The sequence below is a fragment of the Mirounga angustirostris genome, unplaced genomic scaffold, assembly GCF_029215605.1.
Source record: "Mirounga angustirostris isolate CCGP_5_RB_7025 unplaced genomic scaffold, mMirAng1.0.hap1 SCAF_9, whole genome shotgun sequence".
NCBI classification, from domain to species: domain Eukaryota; kingdom Metazoa; phylum Chordata; class Mammalia; order Carnivora; family Phocidae; genus Mirounga; species Mirounga angustirostris.
Genome location: NW_026991717.1, coordinates 5,121,921 through 5,145,180, shown reverse-complemented (window position 1 = coordinate 5,145,180; position 23,260 = coordinate 5,121,921). Strand labels below are relative to the sequence as shown.

At 40.1% G+C, this 23,260-nt stretch overlaps 1 protein-coding gene across 3 annotated transcripts in view; it reads right to left on the bottom strand.

Annotated features, from left to right (window-relative positions):
• Window positions 1–29: 29 nt before the first annotated feature.
• SEC11A (SEC11 homolog A, signal peptidase complex subunit) overlaps window positions 30–23,260 on the bottom strand; it is a 40,318-nt gene continuing 17,087 nt past the window's right edge. For all 3 annotated transcript variants that reach the window (XM_045899340.3, XM_064569853.1, XM_064569852.1), the window contains exons 2-6: window positions 19,618–19,727; window positions 14,562–14,711; window positions 8,469–8,588; window positions 750–807; window positions 30–556 (exon numbers count right to left, since the gene is read on the bottom strand). In XM_045899340.3, coding sequence (XP_045755296.1) covers window positions 506–556; window positions 750–807; window positions 8,469–8,588; window positions 14,562–14,711; window positions 19,618–19,727 — 489 coding nt within the window. In that variant the 3' untranslated portion in view covers window positions 30–505. The remainder of the gene's footprint in view (window positions 557–749; window positions 808–8,468; window positions 8,589–14,561; window positions 14,712–19,617; window positions 19,728–23,260) is intronic.

The following is a 23,260-nucleotide window of genomic DNA, read 5'->3' as shown; positions in this document are numbered from 1 at the left end:
CCCGACAAACACAAGTCAGGGATAAGGGGTTCAATATGCAAAGTCTTTTATTTAAAATTTGAAAAGTTAAGACTTACGACCACCTCAGGATATGCCATCCCCGTCTTATACGGAGGAATGACGGTTTCAAACTCGTGCAGAGTTGCATTTTCATTTACAGAACTCTGTAGGCACTTGAGAAGTGAAGCTTGGCTTCAAAATACAAACACTGGGGGCTTTGGCTCAACCTTTTAATATAAAAAATTCACTGATGTACAAAAATGTGAAAGTGTGACAATGACAACGTATGAAATCCTGTGACTGAGAGTCCCCGTGAGTGTGCGCCATGGTGCCCGGGCACCCGCCCACACGTACCCTGGTGTGGAAACAGAAACTAATGCAAACCGTTGCTACCGGGAAGCGCCAACATGTGCATTCTGCACTCCACCAATCACAGACCAATATCTACGCCAAACATTCAGGAACGAAAAGTACGGCATCTTCCAGGAACAGCAAGGCAGACTTCTTACTCACGATGGACCAGCACGAATAAACCCAGCAAGAAGAGCACTGCATACTAGAAAAAAGACACAGAACACAAGTCAGGGAAGCTTTTAAAAGTGTCCAAGTCCTCAGAGTGCAGTCGTGAGCTGGCTTTTGTGACCACGACCAATTACTAAACTAACCAATTAGTCCGTAGCCCACGTAATAGTTTCCAAAAGTGAGCAACAGAGCGCATGTTTAATGAAACATGTACTATAGGCTCTTACCTTAAATTTTGGATAGTCATTCATGAGGATCGTCACAATCCCAATGTAAGGAACAAATCTAAACAAACAAGCAAACAGAAAACCGGTCATCACAGAACTTCCTCCGTAGCCAGTCTCGTTTACCAAATATTCTCAGTATCTTCCATAGAAAACGGATTTTCAGCTCACAAAGTCCATTTGTACAGACTGTCCTATTAGGTCCTTCCAACAACTCATGTGACAGGGAAGTTAGGAATACCATTTTACAGATGAGGAAAGAGATGCTCGTGCCTGAGGTATGTGATTTTGGTGCAGGAGAACCAGTACCAGACCTAAGGTCTCGGGCCTCCAGATGGGGACTCTCACGCTACATGTGGATTCAGTGCTCGGGGCTGGGTTTGTTGTCATAACCTTCCGGGAGTGGTCAATCTAGCTAGGGCGACAACGCAAACACGGCCAGGTCATTACAAGGTACTTCATGTTAAGAGTCCAAAAAGTGAGTGTAAGAGCTCCATTACAGTACTTAAGATTTCGCCACCCTCTCATTTGTTAACCACCTGTAATCTGGCTCTTGCTCTCCTGATCCCGAAACTTCTTCCAGAACAGCTTAAATCGCCGTATGCAGTAGACCAGTCTCACCACCCATCTTCCTTTTCATTTCTGCAGAATTTGACTTTGAGGACCACAAACTTCCCTTGAAATCCTCTCCCTCCTTGGCTTCTCGAACACACCACAAATCCATTTTTCCACCTACCTATTGGCTGCTATCCCTTTTTCACTAGCTCTTTCTTTCTCTTTGCCCCTAAAGTTTATCCCCTTAAACTAGATATAGATAAAACCACCTGCTAAATAATCTCATAGACCTGATGTATTTCCTTTGGAGTCTTTACCACACTTTTTTATTACATAATTGGTTGCACAACTAGCGGAATAGTGTCTGTCTCTCCTATTCGACTCTAAGCTCCATAAGGGCAAAGACAATGCCAGCCTTGCTCCCCACTGTCTCCTCAAGGCCAGATGTAACCCCCGTACACGGTAGGCATCCAGTAAACACCGCCTGATGGAATGTCTGGATGTCCAGGCCTCTTCTCCTCCTTTCCCTTGGAGATCTCATGTACTCCCGGACTTCACTTCTCCCCCCAAGAGAAGACACTCCATAACCTCGTAAGAATTCAGGGGAGAAAGGAAACGTTAGCAGGGTAGGGTACCGTCACTGTGGGAGGAAATGGCAGTTAGCAAATGCACAATTTTCTTCTTTCTCCTCCTCTTTTACTACTGGACTCTAGAATGGGCACAGTGATACTGACCTAGACCTTGTGCTAGAGGAGGGAGGTTGGGCTGAGGTGGAGACTGAACTCTGCATACTTTAAAATAGCCCAAATACTTCTACTCAGGGCATCCACAACCTGTGCACCATCATCCCAAAGGTGCACAAACAAATCACCTCCCACATAACACCTCCACTATCAAAGCCTTAGGCAAGCTTGAAAAACAGAAATTTTGTCTTTTGGTGCACTTCCTTCCTTTGAAGAACTCCTCTTACTTCCTGTCTCCTGTCCTCACCCCGTCCGCCCCTCTCCCTTCTGGCAGCATTACCAGACACCCCCACCCCCCGACCTCTCCCCATCCCCAAACTTCCATTCCATGAGTTGATGTTTCCTAAAACCAGGCCTCCTTCATCAGAATCACTTGGATAGCCTGTTAAAAGTGCAGATTGCCGTATCTTCCTCACATTTACTGAGTCAGAGCATCTGTGGAAGTGAGGCCCAAATAATGCTTCTGCACACTCTAGCACCAGCTCAGTTCTAGCTAGTGACATGCCTGGAACAGCCAGGTGGTGGCAAATAACATCCCTTCCTAGGACCCATGCTTTGGTTTCAACCCCTGGAAGTAAAAGTCCCTACAGGATGGCAGAGCTAAGCTCTAGGATGGTAGACAGGGGTTTTCTATGTTTTTAAATATGTATTTTTTCTTTGTAATACAATAGCTTATTTCTTTTGTCTCATCAGATCTTCAAAAAAGCAATAGCTTTCAGTAAACGTCTTAAATCATCTAATTTAAGAAGGTGAAGGCAGATGCATCACAGTAATATGCAGACTAAAAGCTATGAAAGTATCTGTGATTTCTACTAAAACAGTATCAGGCTGCTGATTCTGGTCTGATGATCAACCAGCAGTCATTCTCACAGATAGAGACCTTCACTGTTCCCTCCACGCAGTATCCATGCTCAGAGACCCTTCAGCTCCCAGTGATCACATAGCCTGTTTATGAGTTATTCATGGAAATATTCTTCCCCCCTGAGGTGTGTTTTTCCTTGCCCCACCATAAGAGAAATGGAAGCAACTTGGCCTTTAGGGTAATGTAAGCAAATAATATGACAGGCAGTCCAAAGTCAAAGAAAAGATTTAATTATTTGTCTCACTGTTTCCCTCCATGAACAGAGCCAGCAAAGGGTTGCTAATCAAGTACATAATGCTGCTACCATTAGTCATCTTCAGTTCAAATCAGTTGCACTTTTTTCCTACGCTGCTTGGAGAAACTCTGCTAAAGCAGAGTTGACAATAAGCAGAAGAAGGTTTAAAGAAGTCAAACATGCCACCCACAAAGCCAGCTGCAACAGCAGCCTGTGCTGAGTTAACATCTAGAAGGCAGAGTGTAGAGGAATCCATGCCCCTGGGAGGTGCTGGTGAGGAAGGAGCCTCAGATGGAAGAACTACCTGCTGATATTTGGAGAAAATAATTTTGTCAGATGTCAAAGGGGCCTCTATCCGGGAAGCCTGGACCCCGGTAGCTGACTGAAAAACGATCACTGTTTTTACCCCAGAATGAGCTGTTTCAAACGTTAAGTAAAAAGTACATTTTAAAAGCCTCATCCTTAAAACTGGTTTTAGTCAACAGAGAGCTCAATTACTGCTTCCCTTCTACATCTCTTTTCACTGTTAATATTTTCTGTTCCCGGCCTCCGGCCTGTCTCTCACCCTTTTCTCCTCTTGCTCCTACTTTTCTTTCACAAACAGCTCCTCCTGTGTTTTCAACCTCCTCAATTGAGAAAGAATCACCCCCTATTAAATACTTAGTTGGTCCAGTATTAGTTTCATTTTCTAAAATGGTTTTTATTAAACACTGCAACATCAACAAACGTCGAAGACACGATGCTGGGTGAAAGAAGCCAGACGTAAATTAAGAGCACATATTGTGAGATTCCGTTTATATAAAATGTCCGGAACAGGCAATCCACAGAAACAGAAAGTAGCTAAGTGGTTGCCAGGGGCTGCAGGGAAAAGGGGATGGGCAGGGACTACAAATGAGTATGGAGTTTTCTTTTTGGGGTGTGGCTACGTTCTGAAATTAGACAGTGCTGACAGCTGGGTAACCTTGTGGATATAATAAAACCCACTGAATCGTATACTTTTATTTTTTTTATTTTTTAAAGATTTTATTTATTTATTTGACAGAGAGAGAGCGAGAGCAGGAACACAAGGGGGAGTGGGAGAGGGAGAAGCAGGCCTCCCACTGAGCAGGGAGCCCGACGTGGGGTTCGATCCCAGGACCCTGGGATCATGACCTGAGCCAAAGGCAGACGCTTAACGACTGAGCCACCCAGGCGCCCCTGAATCGTATACTTTTAAATGGTGAATTTTATCTAATATATGTGAATTATATCTCAATAAAACTGTTTTAACTTGTTTTTATTTAGGGCCTTAGGCCGCAGCGTAAAATTTTTTAGTGTGCAACTATTTGGGGAAAAAAATGTTTTTATTGTGTAAAGACACTTGGTACCACAGTCACAGACCAGTCTGCAGAAAAGCTGTTCTTTTTTTTTTTTTTAAAGATTTTATTTATTTATTTGACAGAGAGATAGACAGAAGAGCACAAGCAGAGGGAGTGGCAGAGGGAGAGGGAGAAGCAGGCTCCGCACTGAGCAGGGAACCCGATGCGGGACTCGATCCCAGGACCCTGAGATCATGACCTGAGCCGAAGGCAGACGCTTAACCATCTGAGCCACCCAGGTGCCCCTGCAGAAAAGCTATTCTTAAGGTTTGGGTACAGTTGGGCTTTGAATTGTCAGTTTGTGTTTTATAAACATAATCGCCACAAAAGGAGGTGCTATGACCCGCTATGCGTCCAGGTAAGTGGGTGGCTCAGTTAGTTGAGCGGCTCCCTTCGGCTCAGGTCATGATCCTGGGGTCCTGGGATTGAGTCCCGCATCGGGCTCCCTGCTCAGCGGGGAGCTGCTTCTCCCTCTCTCTCTGCACCACCCCTGCCTCAAGTCACATGCTCTCTCTCAAATAAAATCTTAAAAAAAAAACCCAAAAACCCAAATTATCACTACTTTACATATTTAACAACATTATTCTTAGAAGGTATCAATAGGCTTTAGCAGACTGCCAAATTGTTCGTGGTTGAAAAAGTTAAGAATTGGGTGCCTGGGTGGCTCAGTTGGTTGAGCAGCTGCCTTCAGCTCAGGTCATGATCCTGGAGTCCCGGTATCGAGTCCCGCATCGGGCTCCCTGCTCAGCGGGGAGTCTGCTTCTCCCTCTGTCTGTCGCTCCCCCTGCTTGTGCTCTCTCTCTCTCTCAAATAAATAAATAAATAAAATCTTAAAAAAAAAAAAAGTGGCAGTATAAGCAAGACAAAGTAACCTTGCACGGTTAAGATTCGGTGCTCCTGCTATGCAACTATGTATGTCCCAGATGTTTATACTTCATGGAAAGTTACTTAAATTCAGTGAGTACCAGGCTATTGCTTTTTTTTTTTTAATTAAAAAAGTGTTGGGATTTTATTTTATTTTTGTAAAGATTTTATTTTTAAGTAATTTCTACACGGGGCTCAAACTCACAACCTGAGACTGAGCCAGGCAGGTGCTCCTCAATGTTGGGACTTTAGAAATAATATTGAATATAGTTTGAGAATAAAAAAATATTCTTCAGAAAGACAAGTAACTTGAGTGAAAGCCTGGCTCCTGTACCCTTTTGTGGGATGATGCATCTTCTACCCAAACAGGGGGCCAGAGTGAGCAGACAGAACTGCATTAAATACCTAAGACTCAAGATCCACATAAAGGGACACTGTTATACTGGTAAGAGTATAAATAAAACAGTATGGCAAAATTTAACAAAAGCCTTAAAGTATGCATAGGTTTCACCCAGTAATTCTACTTCCTTGAATTTACTGAAGAAATGATTACTGGGCAGAGGCACTGAGATGTATGTAAGATGCTCATTATAACTTGTTCACACACACACACACACACACACACACACACACACACACACTCAAAGCATCTACCAATAGGAGATTGGCTAAATAAAAATATGGTCTATCCATTCCATGGACTAGCACACAGCTGTGAAAATGATGATATGGAGATGTATCTTTGATTTGCAAAAATAGTGATTACTTTGGGGATAAAAAATGTTATAAACAGCGTGACTATCTCTCCTCACACACAAAATGTGTTTATGTGTATATACATATATATGTTACCTGCATCCTTTACATTAAGACTAAAAGAACTGAAACCAAAAAGTTAAATACTTATGGAGAGGTAGGGGAAGGATAGATGTGAAAAAAGACTTAAAAAAAATTTTTTTAAAAAGATTTATTTACTTATTTATTTATTTATTTGACAGGGAGAGACACAGCGAGAGAGGGAACACAAGCAGGGGGAGTGGGGGAGGGAGAAGCAGGCTTCCCGCGGAGTAGGGAGCCTGATGCGGGGCTCGATCCCAGGACCCTGGGATCATGACCAGAGCCGAAGGCAGACACTTAACGACTGAGCCACCCAGGCGCCCCAAGATTTTTGTTTTTAAAAGATTTATTTATTTATTTGAGAGAGTGTGTGCATGCGCGCACATGGTGGGGGGAGGGGCAACAGGAGAGGGAGAGAAACTCAAGCCTACTCCCCACTGAGCTCAGAGCCTGACATGGGCTCGATCCCATGACCCAAGCTGAAATCAAATCAGACGCTTAACTGACTAGACTACACCACCCAGGCGCCCTGTGACTATACTTTTTGGTGACTGTTAACTTATGTTTCTACATGAATCTGCACATTGCAATTAAAAGAAAAACAAAAAGACTAAATGAGACTGATGAGTCTGAATAACCACATTAGCAGCATCTTGGGAACTGTGGGAGATGGGAGTGTTATTTCTCAGAAGCACTGATGATCTAGTTTGTATTATAAAAGTATGTTTGGGGCGCCTGGCTGGCTCAGTCGGTGGAGCATGTGACTCTTGATCTCAGGGTTGTAAGTTTGAGCCCCAGGTTGGGTGTAGAAATTACTTAAAAATAAACGAAAATCTTAAAAAAAAAAAAAAAGTATGTTTAGCTCCAATATAGGAAATGAAGTTCCCTTGAACTGGAGGCATGCAAACAGCTTTGCAAGACACAAAACACACCGTGGGTGCTTGTTCTGATCCAATCTCTCTGGCCCCAAACCAGCATCTCTCATGCTGTAACTGAAGCAGCTTTCACTTAGTACTATACACCGACTTCTCTGTGGGAAGAGAACTGCTCAGTGTGGTGGCCTGACCTCTAGTAGAATCACTCTGAATCCAGTGTGTACAGAAGGCGCAGATGTGCTGACAGGGGTAAGGGCCCCATGTGGCAGCTGAACAGTGAGAACCAGCAGCTCTCCACTTTCAGGAGTGTGATGGCAGTAACTCTGGCGTGATGGTTAAGAGGGTGGGCTCCGGGGTCAGCCGGCCACTTTTTTTAAAAATTTTTTATTTTTTATTTTTTTTAAAGATTTTATTTTTATTTATTTGACAGAGACAGAGACAGCAAGAGCAGGAACACAAGCAGGGGGAGTGGGAGAGGGAGAAGCAGGCTCCCTGCTGAGCCGGGAGCCCGATGCGGGACTCGATCCCAGGACCCTGGGATCATGACCTGAGCCGAAGGCAGTTGCTTAACCAACTGAGCCACCCAGGCGCCCCAGCCGGCCACTTTTCATCATCAGCGTGGCCTTAGATAAGCAACCTAACTCGTCTGTGTTTCCTCATCTGTAGAATGGAAATGTTAGGGTTGTTCTGTGGTTAAAATGAGGTAATACTTGTAAAGAATTTAGAATGAGTCTCTGGCACATAGTAAGCCCTGATAGATGTGAGTTATTGTTAATACTATTAATAACATGAAGGTAGTAACAATTCTATTACGTCCTCATGTCAGCAACTTACAATTCCTGTCCTCCACTGATCTGTTCTCCTGATAAAATCTGAAATAAACAGGCTTAATATAACTTTTAAATTTCATTTGACCCCAATGATTTTAAGACTAGAAATAAAACAGTAGGAAATAAACATGATAAAACTAATTTAAATGAATACTTTAAGTTGCTGACTCAGTAACTACTTAAAATATACATTTCAGGAAGCAGGATCAATAACTGCTCTGGACCCTCAAACTAGCACGGTATAGACTTGGAGTACAAGAGAGTGCTCAATAACATTTTTTGAATGAATGAAATAAACAAACAAATTTTTAAAATTGTCACTCCAATCCATCATCTCATCACTGATATTCTACTCTTTGGCTGCACCCCATTTCCTCCTCTCTGGAGCAGTATCCCCCAAGTTTTAGATGTATTTTAAGAAGCATGCTTTTTCAAAGGACACAAGGTGATTTGGTAGAACCAGGACCAAAACATTTATTTAATTGTGTGTGATCAGACGATATGACAGAGGGACACGTTTCATGTGCCATGAAACCTCAGTAAATGCTCCCCTCTCTACTTACCCCCTTGCTCTCCCCACGACATCTTTCTTCTCTAGCCAGTGTTGTCCTTGTTTATAGAGGCCTCGGTCATCAACGGCATTATTGTCTCCTTTGGTCAAAAACTTAATATGTCCATTTTGCCTTAAAAGAGTAAGGGGAAAAAAAAAGAGTGAGGGAAAGCCAAGTTATCAAATACCTTCATGCCATTTGCAAGCACAAAATTCGCTTTGTTAACCAAAAATGCTGCGGAACTGTGGTATTTTATCATCATTCCTAATATCAAAATAATTATCTATTTAACCAAAAGGATGCTGATAGCTGTGTTTATACTAGGGAAAAACTGGAAGCAAGCTGAAAGTCTAACATTCAGGAGTTAAAATATGTAAGCATTGAGGACAATGTTATAGAAGAATAGTTAATGACACTGGAAGATGATACATATTTTATTAAGCGAAGAAAAGATTATAAAATAGCATATACAGTATAATCTCATTTTTATATTTAGATAAACACAAACCACTCATTTTCTGTAAATACGAAGAGCAAAGGAACACATTAAACTACCCCACAGAATATAATCCACAACAAACACTAGGGAAACTAAAGAATAACCTAGTTTCTTCAACCAATAAGTTGTGAGGAACAAAGAAAGTTGGAGAAAGAATTTACAGCTTAAATAAAAGAGATTATAAAGCCTTATCAACCAATTGCAACCAAGGACCTTATGTGAATCTAGATTCAAACAAACTGTTAAAAAAAAAAAGCTTATGACACAATTGGGAATTTGTACAAAGATTGGAAACGTAATGATATAAAGGTATGGTAGTTCTTTTTTGGGGTGTAAGCATGCTAACTGTAGTTATATGTTTTTTAAAAGCTCACTGCTTATGCTTTAGAGATATTTACTAAAATATTTACATATGACATGACATGATATCTAGGATCTGATCCAAATAATACAGGAAGGAGAGTGAGAAGAGGTGGAAGTCTAAGTGGGGCAGAACTGGCCATAGAGTCATATGATCGGGACTGGCTGAGAGCACAACAGCAGTTCATTATACCGTTTTGTATACCTCTGCGCATGTTAGAAATGCTGTCTATCTATCTACCTATTTATTTATATTTTATTTTTAAGTAGGCCAACATGGGGCTTGACATGACCCTGAAATTGCGAGTCGCAGGCTCCACTGATTAAGCCAGCCAGGCACCCCAGAAATTCTCCATATTTAAAAAATAAAATTAGAGACACCTGGGTGGCTCAGTCAGTTAAGCATATGCCTTCAGCTCAGGTCATGATGCCGGGGTACTGGGATGGAGTCCCCCATCGTGCTCCTTGCTCAGCGGGGAGCCTGCTTCTCCCTTTGCCTGCCGCTCCCCCTGCTCATGCTCTCTCTGACAAATAATAAAATCTTTAAAAAATAAAATGAACTAAAAAATAAGAGTAAAAAAGATCTAAAGTGATAGACCAAGGTATAAACAGTGGCCATCTATGGCCTTCCTTAGCTTCTAATTTTTTTCTCCAACGAACATACATTGCTTTTACATGCCAGGGTTTTTAGGAAAAGCATTTTACTTGATCAGGAAATTATTATTTTAATTCTGCTAAAGAACAAGAGTTTTCTAGTAATTTTAAAGTTTAACTGAAAGCAGAGTACATTTTACAGTTTGATAAAGACTATCTTAAAACTAATTCAAGTGAGTTTGGGTTAAGTACTATATAAAGAAGAAAATTAGCCTCAGACTCCTACTGACTAACATCCACTTAGATTCTAAGCCAGAAACTGGCTCACTAGACACAAAATGTGTAGATGAAACTAAATTGGAATGTGCTGCAAACACCAAAAACAGTTAAGTGCAAACAGTCACATTAAAAATGAGATTCTAGTTAGAAAAAATGCAAATATATACAGAGAAAAATAATTCTTCGCTGACAACTCAGCGAGGGAAAGTGTCTGAAAACGTCCGGGGAGTGAACGAGGACAGGTGCCAAGGGGGCCAGCTGCAAGAGTAAAAGTCAGGAGCACAGGAAGGAAGAGTCTACTCAACCATGAAAACAACAGCGAGCCCATGGAGGCAGAATAGGAACATCAAATTTGAGGAAAGGGAAATGGGGGAGTGGAGAGGCTCCCCAGGAAAGGAAAGGGATGCTACAGGAGACCTGGGCTCTCCTCAAAGACTTGATCTGCCAACAAGACACAAATGTACCCGAGTTCCCCGCTCCGGGATGGTGTCGGGAGAGACCACTAGAGCTGTGTCAAAAAGCAGAGGTCTCCGTCTCCGCGCCCCGGCTTCTGTTCGACCCACTGTCAAACCTACTCCAGCACTTCACAGCTCATGGCCCCAACACTGACTGATGGCACACACTTACACAGGGCTCCCCCTTGGCTGCCGCAGGGACCAAACAGTCAACATCATCTATCTCTGAGGAGCTCGACGTGCTTGCAGTGTAATTCAACCATCATAATACTGTGACGTTAGCGGGCAAGAACTAATTACTTTGTAGGTAAGAAAAAGTAAGACCCAAAAAGCCAAATGGGTGCAAAACAATCTCTCTCTCTGTCCAGAAAGAGCAAAGCTGAGGATTAAGTCATCCCCACCGCAAACTTTCTCCTTCCAAACACTTGACCACACACCAGTGTTCACCATCATCAAACCATAATACCTTCTATACTAGACGGAACTTAGTAAGTGCGCGTCAGAGGAGGCTATAAAATAAAGTACGAATTTCCATGTGAGAATAGCGTCAGCATTGAGAGGGACTTGACTAGCAAGCTAATGTGAGGAACTACTCAAGAGAATTTAAGTCAACTGACAATATTTCAAAGCGATGTCGTCTCTTAAATGAGAACACAGGCCTCGCTATGTGCTAGGTCTTTCCTGACTCATTTCTGTTGGAAGGTAATGGAAAACAGAGAGAGTAGGTAGGGGGAGAAGGACTCAAAGAAGAGATGTTTCGATGTTTCGCCGTCTGTGGAGCACGTGTAACCTGGCCCGCAGGTCTCAGCCCTCTTGTAGGAGCCAGGAGTAATAACTCCCCCTTTTCCTTACTAAATTAAAAACATAGTAACTAGACTACAATAAATGCAGGAGGTGGTTGAGTCTTTTTAAAAAACACCATCGAGGGGCGCCTGGGTGGCTCAGTCGTTAAGCGTCTGCCTTCGGCTCAGGTCATGATCCCGGGGTCCTGGGATCGAGCCCAGCATCATGCCCCGCATTGGGCTCCCTGCTCCGCGGGAAGCCTGCTTCTCCCTCTCCCACTCCCCCACTTGTGTTCCTGCTCTCGCTGTCTCTCTCTCTCTGTCAAATGAATAAATAAAATCTTAAAAATAAATAAATAAATAAATAACACCATCGACAGCTTTTTCTCAATGTACTATTTACTCCTCCAAACTACCTCCTATTACAAATACTGGAAGTTTCTTAATGTCCCTTACAATATTATTTTGCCTGAGCTCAGCACTGCACTAGAGCTAAGCCCTGGATTACATGCGCTTTCCCACCACCTGGTCAGACAGCTCAGCGCACAGAGTGTGTCTTCTGGAGAACAGATAGGACGAGGTAGTGACCACCTTGGGCACAAAGAACGGATTCAAATTCATGGGCCCATTACCAACACATTAAGCAGTACTTGGCAAGGTGATCTTTTAGTTTAGGGATTCTTTGCATATGTGGTAATACCAGGTATATTCTACCGTATGTTCATGAGGTAAGCTTGTTACCAAAAACTGTATTGAGTAGATCCCAGTGTTGTACAGGGGGAAAATGTATATTTATAAAACAAAGAGAGAATTACCCCAAATTTAACATTCTCTCTGGGTGTTAAGGTTGTATGTGATTTTGTTTGCTATATTTACCAATTTTATACAGCACCTTATTATATGTTATGTAATAAGACTGTTATAAAATGGAGAGTCAACATATGAAAAAAAGAGCTTTTTATGATATTTTCAAATTTACAAAGGCACTGTACATAAGAAGCAGGTGGAGAAGGAAAGGAGGAATGAGACCAAAGAGAGAGGTCAGCTGAATGATTCCTACCTCTCTTCTTCTCAAAGTTTAGGATTTTATTTCTTAAAACAATGTTCAGACGAAAGAAATGAATAACAGTGCAAAAATCAGCCTGAAAACGTTCAGGGCACATTTACCAAAACACTTCATCCGTTCTGGTTGTCATTTAGTCTCATATTTAAGAACACTGTTAACACTACTAAATCAAATGATATTCACAATCAGGTATTTTAGTCTTCCCAAAAGAAAAAAGGAAATTGGAAGCTTCAGGATATTAACTGGATCTGTTATCTAGCCAGGCCTTCAAGCTGAAGGCGTCTCAAGAGTCTAAAATGAAATCACCCAAAACCCTAGATTAGTAGTACCATACAGCTTAAAACATTCAGAATTGTTAAAATTATTTTTAAAATTTAAGGAATCTATAATTGGTATGTCAATGAACCTGCCCTAAAACAAGATCAACTGTTTAAAATAAAAAACTCACTCAATTTCAAAGGATTGCACATAAAAACGGGTAACTTTTGCTCTACCCAAAGCAGGGTCTGAGTGTCATTTGATTTTCTCTGATAAAATCAGGAAAAAGTTGGCTCTGCTTTGCTCACAACAGGCAGCGCTAAGAACAAACACCACAAATCCACTTGGAGAATCTGGAAAACACTGCCTGTACTGAATAAACCTTCACAATTCCAAACTAAATTTCTAAAAAAATTAAGTTGTTCCTTCTTAGTCAATAGTAAAATGCCATTTTAAAATTATAATCTTTCAAAATATATACTGAAGTTTGGAAAAAAAAAAAAGAGCAGTCCCATCTTTACTTCACCAATGAAGAAAGAACTCTTTTAAACTAGAGTGTTTATGGAGATTTTCATAAAGCAACAGTTGAGGGCGCCTGGGTGGCTCAGTCAGTTAAGCGTCTGCCTTCGGCTTAGGTCATGATCTCAGGGTCCTGGGATCGAGTGCCGCACTGGGCTCCCTGCTCAGAGGGGAGCCTGCTTCTCCTTCTCCCTCTGTCCCTCCCCCCTGCTCTCTCTCTCACACATGCAAATAAATAAAATCTTAAAAAAAAAAAAAAGCAACAGTTGATAGTTCCCTCTTCTCTAAGTGGAGAAAATAAATTACTTTAGAGGGTGGAGTAAGAATAAGATAATATTTATTTAGGGTTCCTTCATTCTCAAGAACCTAAAATCACTATCTCATTGTTTTCCTTCCCCTCTGTGTGTCCTCCAGGACACCTACCTTTTCCTTCATTTCTTTCTTTCCTTCCCTCCTGAATGTTTTCCTTAACTAGAAATACTACCAATTTGTAAGGGAGGGGGTGAGGAATATGGAGCTGGACAGGGAAGCATAAGCTCAGAACTCACAGATCTTATAATTCATCTTCCTAAACCTCTTAATATTGCAGATAAGGAGATAGACCCAGAGAGGTGAAATTCTTTGCTCATTGTTATGCCCCACCTCCAGGTGATTCTAAAGGTTTTACATATGTCCCTTCTAACTCTAAAATGCAAGAGTCTATGTTTAAAAGAGTAACTTAGATTTTAGAAATTTTCTTTGGAATTTAGGGGTGTCTGGCGGGCTCAGTCAGTGGAGTGTATAACTCTTGATCTTGGGGTTGTGAGTTTGAGTCCCATGTTGGGTGTAGAGATTACATAAAATCTTAAAAGAAAAAGAATTTTTCTTTGGAATTTGAAAAAGTTGATAAATTTATTCTTATTGGATATGTCTGTTAGATTGCCATAAAGTTTTGTTTTGTTTTTTTTTAAGGATTAGGGAGGGCTACCTCATCAATTACATTAGAAGATTCTATTTGGGATCAACCTTTATGTCGTTTTTTGAGGGGTGATACATAGGGCTATGGATCTGGTTGGGAAGTAAAAGGAAATCAAGGAAAATTTCCAGAAAAAGCTTCAGAGAAATAAATGAATTAATAGGTAACTCTTTAGCTTTCCAAATGTTCACTAAACCTTCAGACATTTATAAAAATGGATTGGAAGAAGGACTTAGGCATTCCCCACTCTTCTTAATCTTCAGGTTATCAAAATTAAACACTGCAAACACTAAAACATGAAAAGATCTTAAAACAGGGAAGACATAGTTTGCACATACTTTTCATGAATCTTCAAGACTCGGTGAACTATAGGAATCTCTCTTCCTTCTATCCTAAAAACAACAATTTCTCCCACTCGGATGGGATCTTCAACACGATTTGTTAAAAAGAGAAGATCTCCTCTATGAAATGCTGGTTCCATGCTGCCACTAGGAGGGAGAGAAGAATATAATAGAAAACAAAGTGTGAGATTAAATTTACTTTCAAAATTACATATTCAACAAAACAATCACAAATATCACCCCTGGAGTATACTCAATACTTTAACAAATATATCAGCATTGATGTGTGTTGTCCCCAAAATATGGTTTCCACAGACTAATGAGTTATACAGAAGTTTCTTTGGTTATTAGCCTTAACTGACTAGATCCGTTTCAAGCATTACTATTCAAAGGAACTTAAATCTTGAAAAGGGCAATGTTACTAATTCCTTAACCTTTTAAAATTTCAAGTGACAAATGGAATATAAAAGAATGAACTTTATAATCACTGCCCTTATTCTTACCTCATCTGAAAACGCTAAACACATTCAAATATTCAAATGAGAACTGGATCGTCTTCTGCCATTTATAAAGATAAGAGACCAAGATGACCTTACAGTTTTGATTCATTAAGAAGGAAAAAGAGCTCATCAAGTCAAAGAATAGTCAGCTACAGAGATAATGCTTCTGTTATCAACTTATTTTAAAAAGAAAAACAAGAAAGAAAATCAACAACAAATGCAGAGATTTTTGTTTAAGAATTTCAGAAATGAGGAAAGGCTTCAATTCCATGGTAATTAGGACAAACTTCTGGAGTCTTCTCACCTCTCTCCTGTTCTACCCTATACCAAGTTTTTCAAAGATCCTAAGATATTTGCACTAATTAATGAAACTTTTCTTGCTATGAAGAAGAAGCCCATCAGTATTATTTTCTGAAACTCAAGCTCCAGTTTTTAATAATAGATTTAGTAAGAAAAATAGACAGATAAGGGTTAAAATCCAATATAGGAATAATGACAAAGTCCAAACACTTCTGTATTAAGACTCTGGTACCTCAACATAGGGGAATATGGCAGTCGTTCCCAAACTTGTTAGAATCACCTGGGGAACTTAAAAAAAAAAAAAAAAAATCCCGGAGTCTAGGTTGTAGCTCTAGCCATCTAAATCAGAATGCCTGGGGATGGGAGGCAGACATTAGTATTTTGTAAAGACCCCAAGTGACTCCAATATACAGCAAAAAAGACCCCAGGTGACTCCAATATATAGCAATATATAGGGAACCACTGGGGACACGGATTTTCAGTGTATGTTTATTCTTAACACTTTTGTTAAGGTTCTTCAGGGGACAAGGACTTCCCTTTTTCAGAAGATGTTCAGGCAGAAGACAGGACATGTGTTTGGTGAAAATATTAGAGAAAGTATTCTAAACCTATAGTTTTCAAGTTTTTACTTTGATTTTTAAGATCAGTGACATCCTTTGTTCAAATAAAACCTTGCTTGAAAATTGTATCAGGGTGCCTGGGTGGCTCAGTCGTTAAGCATCTGCCTTCAGCTCAGGTCATGATCCCAGCGTCCTGGGAATGAGCCCCGCATGGGGCTCCCTGCTCAGCGGGGAGTCTGCTTCTCCCTCTCCCACTCCCCCTGCTTGTGTTCCCTCTCTCGCTGTGTCTCTCTCTGTCAAATAAATAAATAAAATCTTTAAAAAATTTTTTTTATTATTATGTTAATAAATAAAATCTTTAAAAAAAAGAAAATTATATCAATAAAACAGATAAAAGCTGAGCTGCTACGGTTTAATGACTCATTTTTATTGAGCATTTACTGTGTACAAAGTGCCATTCTAAGTTTTTTTTTAAACAATCTTCAGAATAACTCTATGATGTAGATACTCTTATTATCCTAACTTTATAGACAAGGAGATTGAGGCTTAGAAAGTTGTAAAGTTATAAATCAAAAAAATGTTAAAGGTGAGATTTGAGCAGGGAGTCCAACAGAATCCACTCTCACTGTGCTAACCTGCCTCTAAGCCACTCTAGAATTTTCAGCAGGGAGTATCATAATCACATTTACATTTAAGAAACATCACGTCGGAAGGTACAGAATATGTAGAGGATATTTAAATATTTATTGAATTAATGAGTAAACTAGGAAAGATCAGAAGGTAGACTGACTGGAGACCAGTTGTCCAGGCTATTATTTATAATTGAATTCTTGGCAATCATTAAAAGTGTTATTAAAAAGATGGACACAAGAGAATCATAAGGGGACACATAAAGAAAAGGACGCACATACAGAATTACTTAATCACGTAAGAAGTAATATACATGAAAAAAGAGACTAAAATATTAATAGTGATTCTATCCCAGAACTATGGGTGACTTCATACCACTTAGTTTTTCTGTGTTTTCAACATTTCATGTAGTGAAAATATATTAACTTTTTCTGATTATAGAAGCATATTTTTAAAGGTCACTACAACAGCCCAGGCAGGAAATGAGGAGGGCCTGAAATAGAACAACAGCATGGAAGACAACTATGAAAGAGGAGAAGAGAAAGAGAAAATGGTAACTTTGATGGCCAATCGGATAGGACAGAAAGGGGTGATCAAAGATGACTCCTGGATTTTTAACAATGGCAATAGAGCAGATGCCAGTGACAGTCACAGAAACAGGAGGAAGAAGAACAGGTATGTGGGAAAAGGAGATGAATTTTACTTTTATTACATGGAATTTCAAGTGCCCGGTCAACATTCAGATGGAGATGTCCAGTGTAGGGTGAAAACAAGAGTCTAGATTTCAGGGAAGAAAGCTGGGTGGAAATAAAAAGATTTTAAAATTCAGATACAGATGGGGTTAAAAACAGTGTGCAGTGGGGCGCCTGGGTGGCTCAGTTGGCTAAGCATCTGACTCTTGATTCAGGCTCAGGTCATGATCTCAGGGTCATGGGATCAAGCCCCGTGTTGGGCTCTGTGCTCAGTGAGGAGCCTTCTGCTTCGGATTCTCTCTCTCCTTCTCCTTCTGCCCCTCTCCCCACCCTGCATGTGCATGCTCGCTCTCTCTCTCAAATAAATCTTAAAAACAAAAACAAAACAGTGGGCAGTGAGAGAACTATTAAAGAAATACACTGGGGGACACTTTTTAAACATTAAATAAATTATTAGTAAACTTTTTACCACTGCCTGACTAAATTTTTAAAATTAATACATCAATTGTAAATTTTATAAGAATTTATATATAAACCACTTAAATATTTTTAAACTGACTTCAGCTCTATAAAGGGGAAAATAAGTTTTGAATGTTTGCTGAAACTCCAGTTAAAAAAATAAATAAGAAGGTACTTGTCTTTACCTGAAACTAATATAGCATTATGTGTTAAATATTGGCATTTAAAAAATATTTTTTAAAAAAGTTATTTGTCTTTATCCCCCAGTGACTTCACAGAAGTCCTAAAAGTGGATTCTCAGTTAACCTGAATCCTCTGAAGCATATTTAGTTCCAGGTAATAATTATATTCCTCGAAGTTACACGAAACCCAGGCCACCTGGTTTTACTTGGCCACCCAATCATGTCCAGTACCTTTGTCTAATGACTGCTCCTTCTAGTCTTGACCAGATTTTCTTCCACTAGGACCTGGTCTCTTTTAATTTCCTTTCTTTATTCCACATCAGTAATCAGAAAAACTTAGTCTATAAATAAACCTACCTGCGAAATAACTTGTCCAAACACCACTTTTAAGCCCCAACTGATATTTTAGATTTTCCAGCCGTAGCAGAAGTGAACTGTTTCCAGGACCACAGTGTTGAACAGGTCCTCAGTCGAATCCCCTGTTCACTCCAACATCCCCAGTTTACAGGTCATTAGATTGTCCTTAAGCATCTCCAGTGAAGGGAACTCAATCTGAAATAATCCCAGAAGAATCTCTAAAAGAAGCCTCTCTGGGCTCTCTACACCTTTTCCCCACGGTGCCAATTAGTGTGACTTCTCTTTCTGTTAGTGTTTGAAACTGAAGCTCTCCACTGAATTTAAAACTGTCTGGGAACTTGGGGCCACGTCTCTGTACTCCCAGAGTAGTACATTAAATGCTTTCCCAGCTAATAAAATACATACATGCCTTTGGATCTCTAAAATTACAGTTGGATGTGTTCATTAATAAACACAGAACAAAGGTATGAGTAAGAGTAGGAGTAAGGTAAGAGTAAGACACTGGAGACCCAGTGCCTTGCTGCTGGAACCACTTGTTGCTAAAGTACTTATATCCTAAGATGACAATGAAGGAATCAAACTGATCTTGTTAAGAGGAATGTACTATTATCTACACTCTAGGTAATGATTTATTTTATACTTATATACCATTATCTCCAGAAAAGATTTGAAATAGCTTATATAATTAAGCCCCAAATTAGACAGAACTATAATGATTCAATTAAACAACCAAGTGGTAATTCTCCAAAAAGGAGTTAGTTACTAAATTTGGTTTTTAAATCACTAGAGTATGAGTTCAAGGATAGAGAAGGAAGTATGGGGGGGGCAAAGATTCAGTACTGTCACTTTAAGAGGCAGCATTAATATCTTCAAAATTTCTGAAGTCTGTTTAGAAGTGATATTTAAAGGTCAGCAGGAAACATGGAAATAATTAGTGATGCTTCTGAACTGACACTGAGAACACGCTGCAGAAAAATTCTTAATTCATGGAGATGATACCTAATCTAGCAAACTAACAACTAAATAGCAGCCCTGATGAATCAAAATGAAGAATGTAAGAAGACAGAATTATTTCAGGAAAATACAGTACATTGAAACACTTTCTTACAAGATGTACCAAAAATAAAACTCACATAGTAAACGTTTTGTAGAAACGTTTTGTAGAAAAGTCATGAGCCCTTTGGGGTCTGAATTCTAAGTGCCTAACAAGGCTGCGCATTTCTCACAGTTGAAAAATAGTAACCGATTTTCTTTCAGGCCCTCTTCTGGGAAAGCATAGTTTCTAGAGGAATAATACAATAGTTACTCAATTTCTCAATTTATCTCTCAAGTAATGCCATGTAATTCTATGCCTGGAAAAGAAAAATTGTTACCTGAGCACCACTACAATTGGACTTTCACTTCCAGTTATGACCATTAGCCCCTTCCAGATCATTAGTGCCGAGGAGACAATCATTCCAAAATTTAGGACTTGGTAATACAGCTGTAAGAACAAAAGAGAAGAAATGAGACCCATAATTATCCCCACTCAAGAAAGCAACTGAGAGTAGTATCAATTTAAAAGTTTCAAAAAAAAAAAACCAAAACACCAAACAACAAAACCGTTTCAGGTAGTACTATTAGGACAACTGAAGTTCTGAGACATTCTTTAAAATACTGTAATAATTATGCCATCAGCATCCCAGCACAGCCTCCTATCCCCCAATAACCCTTCTCCTGTTTGGTCACTCAACGCGCTACCCTTATGTTCAAAACTTTTCACAGACGTTATTTCATTTAGGCTTCACCACAATTCACCTTAAGTTCAATCACATCCGGGATACACACCACTGCTTCTCAATTCCTCTAGGACTAACTGTTCTATAACGTTTATCCCTTGAGAACAATGGGCTATTCGCGGCATCTAACCCCCCTCCCTCATCTTACAGTTGAGGAAACTTAAGTCTCAGAGGAAATGACTGTGCCAAAGTCATACAGCTTGTTAGTCACATAATTAGGCCTTGAAAGCCAGCCTTTTCTGTCTTACTACTCGACAAATTGTAAGATTCTACTTCAATAAGCAGATATGATACCAGAAAGGCATTTCAAGTGAGAGAAATAATGTGAGCTAATTGTGTTGAACTAAGGCGGATAAGAGGATGATTGACTGGGGTGCCTGGGTGGCTCAGTCATTGAGCGTCTGCCTTCAGCTCAGGTCATGATCCCAGGGTCCTGGGATCAAGCCCCACCTCAGGCTCCTTGCTCTGCGGGAAGCCTGCTTCTCCCTCTCCCACTCCCCCTGCTTGTGTTCCCTCTCTCGCTGTGTCTCTCTGTCAAATAAATAAAATCTTGGAGAGAAAAAAAAAAAAAGAGCATGATTGACTCATTTTTGTTATTTTAAAAAATAAATGTGCATGTGGACATTCTGCAAGACAAGTGTTCTAGTCTTCAAAAATTCAATGTCATGAAAATAAAGGTGGGAGACTGTTCTAGATCCAAAAGGACTACAGAGACATAACCAAATGTAATGTATAAACTTTGATTGGATCTTGGTTCAAAAGAACAAAATGTATATAAGAAAAAAATCCCAACTATAAAAGACATTTTGGGGGGTGCCTGGCTGGCTTAGTTAGTAGAGCAGCTTGCAACTGTTGATCTCGGGGTCACGAGTTCGAGCCCCACACTGGGCATAGAAATTACTTAAAAAAAAAAAAAGATGTTTTGGGGTCAATTGGGGAAACTCAAATATGAAATGATAGTAGGAAATTAGTGTTAATTTTCTTAGGTGTGATAACAGTACTATGGTTATCTTAGATACTGCACGCTAGTAGCCAATTGTAGGAGTTAGGGGTGAACTGTCGTATCTGCAACCCATATCAAATGATTCAGAAAAAAAAATTATATGCACACATAAGCACACAGAGAGCAAATATGGCAAAATGTTAACAACTGTTGAATCTATGTGGTAGCTTACAGGTGTTTGTATACGATTCTTTCAATTTTTTTCAGCTTTACTGAGATATAATTGACAAATAAAAATGTAAGATTGAACGCAAAACCCTGAGATCAAGAGTTGCATGCTCTACCAACTAAGCTAGTCAGGTGCCCCCAAAGTGTAAGATATTTAAAGTGTATAACATGAGGGGGTGCCTGGGTGGCTCAGTTGGTTAACTGTCTTAACTCTTGATTTCGGCTCAGATCACGATCTCAGGGTCCTCGGTTTGAGCCCCATGCCAGGCTCTGTGCTGGGAGTGGAGCCTGCTTGGGATTCTCTCTCTTCCTCTCCCTTTGCCCCTCCCCACCCCTCTCCTCTCTCAAATAAATAAGTGGATCTTTAAAGAAAAAAAAAGTATATGACATGAGGATCTGATATATGTATACCCTGTGAAAGGGTTCCCCCATGGAGTTCATTAACATATCCACCACCTCGCATAACTGCCCCTTCTGGCGGGGGGCGGGGGGTGGGGGGAGGTTGGGTCTTTTAATTTTTCTTGAAACAAAGGTATAGAAAAAACTGGAAGAACATAAATATGTGAGTGGTTACATCTGGGGCTACAATACTAGCCAATTTTGTGTCATTTTGTGTCATTTTGTTTATCTGTATTTTCTACTTTTACAAATCATTTTTATTTCTATCGAAGTATAATTCAAAAACCAGCCATTATCCTGGTCATGGGAGGCCGCCCAGCAATCATTTTTGTCTCTTTTAGCTATTTCTTGTGCTTTTTACCCTCATGCTTCTAAAAACTAATTGTCACTCCTATTTTTATATATTTGGAACATCATTAACTACCTATTATGGTAAGAATTTTAGCTCTGGAAGGATACACAAGAAACGGGACAGTGGCTGTCTCAGAAAGAGGAATCAGCAGTTGAGGTGAAACCAAAATACTTTCCAGTATATACGCTTCACGTTTTTTTAAGTTTATTTTCTTAAGTCCATGTTAACGGCCAGAATATTATCTTTCTGGCACTCCAATGAAGTATGACACACTCTATCGATATAATCAATGTCACCCTCAAAGGACGAAAATAATGAACATTTTCTAACAGACACAAATATTTCCTATTCTTTGAGTAATGGAGTAGTATGAGCATATGGGTATAATCTGATACCTAGTTTGACATTCCTCTGCGGACATTTCCTTCCATTTACAGGTGAGGAAACTGAGGCACAGATAGGCTAAGTGATATGCTCATAGCTGCACAGCTATTGGCAGGCAGAGCAGTAACTATTAGAACTCAGGTCTCCTAAATTCTACCTCTTCAAGATGGTAGTGGTTTTTTTTTTTTAAGATTTTATTTATTTGAGAGAGACTGAGAGACAGAGAGCATGAAAGGGCAGAGGGTCAGAGGGAGAAGCAGACTCCCTGCCGAGCAGGGAGCCCGATGTGGGACTCGATCCTGTGTCTCCAGGATCATGACCTGAGCCGAAGGCAGTCGCTTAACCAACTGAGCCACCCAGGCACCCCAAGATGGTAGCTTTTTAAAAGACAAAAAAAAAAATGGTCCTGTTACTCAGAAAACAGAATTGAGGAAGTGGAGTGGGAGAGGTCAAAAGTAGGAAAACTAATTTCTAAGAAGTAATTCTGGTCAACCAGTGGATAAGCAGACAGGAATTCAGCTGAAGGCGCTACTTTCCAAGCTTTCGATCCTGAAAAGTTACCTACAGTATTGCACCCCAATCCTGAACCTCTGAGGGAAGGGCTGTGAGATTCCACATAAGCTACCAAATATAAAATATAGCTCCATGATTCCTTACCTGGGGGTCAGATAGGTTTCATATTTAAAAATTGGCCAGATTTTGAAAAGGTAACCCTTGCAAGTACACATATTTACATAACACCCCTAGCATGGTCTATGGCAATATCCCATAATCAAGCATGTTCATATTTCTGCAGCAAAACTTTAAAAATTCACACTGAAATAATTAAATCTAAAAATAGCTACATATCAATTAGTTCAGGTCTGTTTCGTTGATGAAAATCTTTCCATTTTCAGAAAGGTACTGATGTAGCATTGTCAGAACAGGTGTGG